The sequence below is a fragment of the Stegastes partitus genome, unplaced genomic scaffold, assembly GCF_000690725.1.
Source record: "Stegastes partitus isolate 25-593 unplaced genomic scaffold, Stegastes_partitus-1.0.2 Scaffold1967, whole genome shotgun sequence".
NCBI lineage: Eukaryota > Metazoa > Chordata > Actinopteri > Pomacentridae > Stegastes > Stegastes partitus.
The window spans coordinates 6075-12467 of record NW_007579698.1 but is presented as its reverse complement, the minus strand read 5'-3'; the positions used below and the strand labels follow the sequence as shown (position 1 = coordinate 12467).

The 6393-nt window shown below is 39.6% G+C and overlaps 1 protein-coding gene across 1 annotated transcript in view; it reads left to right on the top strand.

Annotated features, from left to right (window-relative positions):
- Positions 1-6393, top strand: part of coro6 (coronin 6) — a 21872-nt gene that overhangs the window by 13449 nt on the left and 2030 nt on the right. Inside the window, exons 5-10 of the mRNA XM_008303258.1 lie at positions 1-131; positions 1042-1161; positions 1259-1363; positions 1474-1619; positions 2465-2522; positions 3350-3577. Coding sequence (XP_008301480.1) covers positions 1-131; positions 1042-1161; positions 1259-1363; positions 1474-1619; positions 2465-2522; positions 3350-3577 — 788 coding nt within the window. The remainder of the gene's footprint in view (positions 132-1041; positions 1162-1258; positions 1364-1473; positions 1620-2464; positions 2523-3349; positions 3578-6393) is intronic.

The window sequence follows — 6393 nt, the reverse complement described above, 5'->3', positions numbered from 1 at the left end:
TAATCTCCATGGACGACCACCCAGACCTCATCTACAGCATCAGCTGGAACCGAAACGGCAGCTTGTTCTGCACCACCTGTAAGGACCGACGTCTGCGTGTCTGCGACCCCCGCAAGAGGGAGGTGGTGGCGGTGAGTGAGTAGAAAATACAAATAAATTTGAGCCATGGAGCACTGACACATGTGACATCTGACAAATGTATTTTTCCTGGAAGTTACAGGAGGCCAGGGATGACAATATATAACAGATAAAAAGACTGAGTACAGTCTTTTTTTTTATCTGTAACAGCCAGGCAGCATTATTGGACATTTTACAATATATCATAGTTTCAAATATATTTTTGATTTGGATTTATCAAATGGCTGGGGGACCAGCTTCACCCTGTCACAGCCTTATGGTGCCACTGGCCTTTAGTACAATTCATCATGACATCATCATCTGTGCTTTCCCAAGTAGTTTGAGGGCATGGTAATCTTAGTGTATGTAGACTTCTGACTTTGAAGAAAGTAGTAAAAAAATTTTTTACAAAATTCTCTCTCTTATTATTCTGGCGTTTAGCAAATAAAACTAATTTTGGTAATCCATCCCAAACTGACTTAAAATAGGAAAGGTTTACTCACATTTAATGTCAGATAGTGAGGAAAAATGTTTTTGTGTGTTTTTTTATAGTGTGTTTTTACTTTTGTTTTTTCTTTTGTATATCTATATTTTTTAAGTTTTGCCTCTCCAAAGTTTTCGGCATTTTTTTTTTTGGCTTTTGAGGCTCTATTTGAACGACAACATCTCTGGAACTATTGACGATAAAAGCCTGAAATGTTCACAGTTATTTCTCTACAGCAAATTACCTTCTGCAAACAGTTAATAAACTGAAATGTAGCAGCAGAATAATGTAACCTGCTATTATATAGAGATGTTTTTGATTTCCTACTGAGCTTAGTTCAGTGGAATCACAGTGTGACATAAAACCTCATTAAACATCAGTTTATTTTTCCAGCAAACAGAGGCTCTTATGGTAATGTTTGTCTTTTTGCCGACTGACAGGAACGTTTGGCTCCACATGAAGGGATTCGGCCAATGAGAGCCATTTTCACCAGAGACGGAAACATCTTCACCACAGGATTCACCAGGATGAGTCAGCGAGAGCTCGGCCTCTGGGACCCGGTAACAAACGATTCAGTTTCACACACAAGAAAGCGATGAAATAAATATATTGCACAATGAAATGTAGGCTTTATTCATGATTTCTCATTCTCCACAGACAAATTTTGAGGAGCCAATTGCACTTTTGGAGCTGGACACGAGTAATGGAGTGTTGTTACCGTACTATGATGCAGACGCAAACATGGTCTACCTCTCTGGAAAGGTAAGGAGACGCTCTTCATCTGATTTCAATCCTGTTTGAAAATGTTTCCAGCCTCAGTAATGACGATACTGACTTGTTTGCTTTTGGTATATGTGTGTTTGGGTGCTTAGGGGGACAGCAGTATCCGTTACTTTGAGATCACAGAGGAGCCGCCGTACGTTCACTACCTCAGCACCTTCAGCAGTAAGGAGCCGCAGAGAGGGATGGGCTTCATGCCCAAGAGAGGTGTGGACGTCAGCAAATGTGAGATCGCTCGGTAAGATACTGATGGGGCAGTAAATTACAGAGAAGTGTGGCTTTACAACAGTTTTTCCGTGGATTCGTCAGTATATCACCCTTCAGAGTAAAGGTTAACAGCACCTATAAATGTGTAGTTATTTTAGTTTCCATCACTGAGGATTTGGTCCATTAACTCAGGAATACATATTTAAAGTTGCTATTTTACTCACCTTCAGCGTTTCACCATTAAATGCCTTATATTCCCTAGTCCCTAATTTTTGGACTACTTCATCCAACATGTTTATGTCACAAATTATTTGATGAATTATCCATCATTTGACTGACTGATGTGCATGAGATCATCATACACCGGTGTTGAAAGAAACTGCATCTCTTCGCAATTTCATATTTTTGTGACACTATGTTACATTAATGACTAATATCTCAAATAGAAATATATGAATTATCCCTCTCAACTCCATGTTGGGCATCTTTTGCTCCTGAAACACTTTCCCCCACTGTGGGCTCATTTCTCAATGCAGTATAAAGTCCTGCACCTCTATGGAAATACTGGGTTCAGATGGTTAAGGCACAACAAAGTAGTATTTGACAGGTACCCTTAAAATATTCCTAAATTTAAAAAAAACATAGTGTGCTTAGATAACAGACATGAACAGCTCATGTAATGATGCATCACCACCTACACTGTGTCAGTCTTATCTGATATAATTTTGAGGATATATTGCCATTAACTTTTGTACTTAACACTTGTAGACATAAAGTATAAACCGATAGACTGATGTGTAACAAAAGCACTGCTGATGTTTGTCCTCCGTCCTCCTGTTTCTCTGCTCTGTATCATCTTTTTGCTTGTCCTCTTAGGTTATACAAGCTGCTTGACAAGAAGTGTGAGCCCATCACAATGACAGTGCCCAGAAAAGTAAGTACCATTGATCTCCAAGTTCTGCTAGGCTCTTGACTTTGACAGAAGAGGAAAACGACTAAGTGCATTTACAGAAGTACTCTGTTAAGGCTGATTTTAAGGTCCTGTAGTGGAAAACATCAACTACATGCAACTTTGTGCTTTAGTGTGCTGTCTTCCATACAGAAATATTGTAGCTTTTCACCCCACTGTATTTTTAGCTATAAAACTCTGATCTTTAGTAACTTTTCAGACATATTTTTCACACAAAACACATGATTTCCTTAAAAAAATATGATGCATCCTCATAGAAGACAAAAAAACTACCAAAAAGTAAGCTTTGACCATAACAGCATTCAAATATTGGTAATGGTAACAATAATAATTCAGTGATTTAATAATGTGGCACTGACAAGAAGCATTTTGCATGAGTACTTTACGTTTAGAATAAGATAAGATCAGATCAACTTCATTAGTCCCAAAGGAAATAGTTTTGCTAGACTTGAAATTTAATTTTGAATGTTGAAAGTACATTTTGGTAGCAATGCATCTTTAGTTTTATTTAAATATTATTTAAATTTAATGCAAAACTTTAACTTGTACTTTTTTGGGTGCAGAATCTCTACTTTTGTTTATTACAAAAGATCTTAATTGTTCTTTCGCCACAGGACACAACTCCTTGAGTGTTCCTTGTTTTCTTGTTTTCCTTTGAAATGGTCAATACTGTTTACCTCACAGAGAAGCAGAAAGAACAAGCCAATGAGAAAGATTTTCGATTAACTCTCCTTGATTTATTCCAAAAACACCATTGAGTGTCTCTTTTTCCTTCCAACTCTCCTGCACAGTCGGACCTCTTCCAGGACGACCTGTATCCAGACACAGCAGGGCCTGAACCTGCCATGGAGCCTGAAGAGTGGCTGGATGGTCGCGACGAAGATCCCATTCTGGTGTCCATGAGGGACGGCTACGTGCCGCCAAAGAGCCGAGAACTCAAAGTGGCGAGGAAGAATGTGTTGGATTCCAGACCCACCACCCGACGCAGCATGTCCACTTTGGAAACCAACAGCCTGCCAGTAAGTTCTGTATCTCTCCTGTTGTTAGACGCTCACAAACTGCACATCCTGAACATGAACCCCTGTTCAGAAACAATAGTTCTATTTCAAACCTGTGGATGTGTCTCCTGGGTTCAGAGATACAGGCAAGTGAAAGGACAGATTTGCTTGTGTGGCTAGTTCATGCCTACGTTTCCTATTTTGGCTTCCATTTATGTGGTGAACACTGGTGATGTGTACCTCTTGTGGAGCTCAACTTGAGATTGAGGATGGCCATGAGTGGACTCCAACTTTCTGCCAGTGCCAGGACAGTTTTTCAGGCCAGGAAGCAGTCAAGCCAAGTTTTAGAGGCCCGGGGTCTTAGTGGCGGGTTGGCACAACAGCCTGGTTCAGCTCTCTAGGAAACATGGCACAAAAGCTTCATAATGCTCACATCACCTAAAGCCACCACAGCAGCCCGACAACAGGGCCAAGCAGCTGGCATCAGCACAGAGTTTAGCAGCTTCCACAAACAGTGCAAACTTGTGTATTGAAACCGTTGTACTCCTGAACTCCTGATTAAACAAATAATAATCTTTCATAAAAGCACTGAAATAGTAGCAGCTGGACACATTACAGCACCACAGATTGAACCACAGCAGCAGCTGAAGTCCAAACAACAACCAAGTATTCAGCCACAACTTCACGATCACAGCAGGCAGAGCAGCTGTGAGCAGCTCACAACCAGAAGCTGGATTTTGTCAGCAATGAGCCGTTTAAAATGAATAATGGACAGTAAATGCATCAGTGTTGGATTGTCTCTCCTCTTGTGTCTACAGAGTGGTTCCCTAAACTGGTAGTGTGCTATAACTGGACTGGACAAACACTCTAACTCTTCATTTGAAATACACTGTAAAAAAGAAAAGGCAGAGAAAACTCAAAATATCAAGGCATCGTGATGCAACAGATTTTTCAGTTTTCTCAACTTTTGTCTACCACTGTTGACTTTGCTACAGTTCAGACAAGAGTTATCTAACTTGGATCTTCTTGTTCACCTATTGATAATATTTGAGTTCTACCAACTTGGATCTTCTTGTTTAACTAATGATAATATTCATATAAGGCTAACTATGAAAGTCTTTTTTTATGACATGTATTTCTGTCATGTACAAAGAGACATTTTCTTGTTGAATTAACACACTAAGTTAGAATAACAACAGTGGGAAGTTACATGAAACTAGCTTTTTATTCATGTGAAACATGGTTGTGAACATTAGGGTTAACAAGTAAAAGGTATGAATAGACTTGTCTACTTACAACCAGGCTATTGATAAATAGTGATAATTCCACAAATCTTTTTTTTTTTTTACTGTGCATTAATCACAGTGATTTGGACCATTTACAATCTGTAAATATGCTTGAGAGGAAGTAACCTTTCTCTGATGTTGTTAGAGGCAGTGGATTAGATTGTACTATAGCAATAGGAATTTCTTGCAAAACAGAATCATGTATTTCAATGTTATGTTTTGAGAGAATCTCTTTCATACTATTGAAAGTCTGAATGCTAAAAAAAAAAAAAAAAGGCAACAGATTATGCAAATTCTCTACAACCCTTTGCGTTGCACTTCTGGAAACATGTAAAACAGTTTGCATATACAGAAAGAGAGAAACCAATTTGTGCTTGAGTGTCTCACTATCCACATTTTCCACAATCTCATCAACCTCGTCTGGTCTCACACTAGTCTGTGCTGATGACGCTGCTTCATCATCAGATTCTTCACCAACATTTGGTTCACCTCCAGTACTCTCTCTTATTGTTGTTTGAAAATCCTTAAGGGTAAAGTCTTTATGGTTTAGACTTCTGTGAGAAGTGAAGGTTGAGCGAGTGTTTGTTGTAAAGGTACACCTTAGAAAGGAACATTGTACAGTTTCTCTTTTCTCAAAATTTTGTCCAAGATGGTGCCAAAAAGTTTTGTCACTGCAGATCTCATTAAAATCACACAGTTCACAATGAAATGTTGAATATCCACGGATTACCAGAGTTGTGTGTGATCTTGTGAGGTGTGATCTTAATGCTCCTGGTATTTTATATACACATGCACAGTGTGTGTGAATACCACGCCAGAGCTCGGGAATAGCCAGCTGAAAGGATGCTCACGATAATGGAATTTAAAAAATACGTGCGGATTGTCTAAAGTTTGGAGTGTGGACTGCTTTGAATGTAAAGTCAAGCTAAGAAATGTTTGCTTCAGCTCTGAGCTCTGGTGTGGAGTCTGTGGTATAAAATGACATGAGTTGAGAATAAATGCTTAGACTGATTGTAATTCTTTCTTTCTGACAGTCATTTTTGTTGCTATATTGTGAAGCTCCCATTAGATAACTCTGATGCTGCTAAGATGCGATGGAAATCTTTTCGCTGGAGGACAACAGGTGTTCACAGTGAAACTTGTCAGTAAGACACATTCAGAGGCCTTGTGTTGAACTTTACTGGTATCAGTGATGCTGTTCTTATCAAACAGCTAGGTGTCTGTGACTTGTGTCAGTAAATACAGCTCTTTATAGTTAGCCCTTTAGCTCTGTTTAGTGCTGTTTCCCTGCGATGGACTGTACGGCTGTTTATGGAGTATGTTGGTCGGTCAGTAGAGTGGCGATTTAGCCAGTAAGTGGTTGAACACCGAAGGGACATTGTCAGGCTTTAGTCCGTCGGTCCGGTGAATGACTAGCTTGCTGGACTCTACCACATATCCTCCAGAAAGCGTTCCCTAATGCCTGGAGTCAGAGCCCATCGGAGGCTCTTTCCCTTCAGTGCTGCTTGTGGAAGTGGACTGTTTTATGGCTTTAACTTACTATAAGAACTA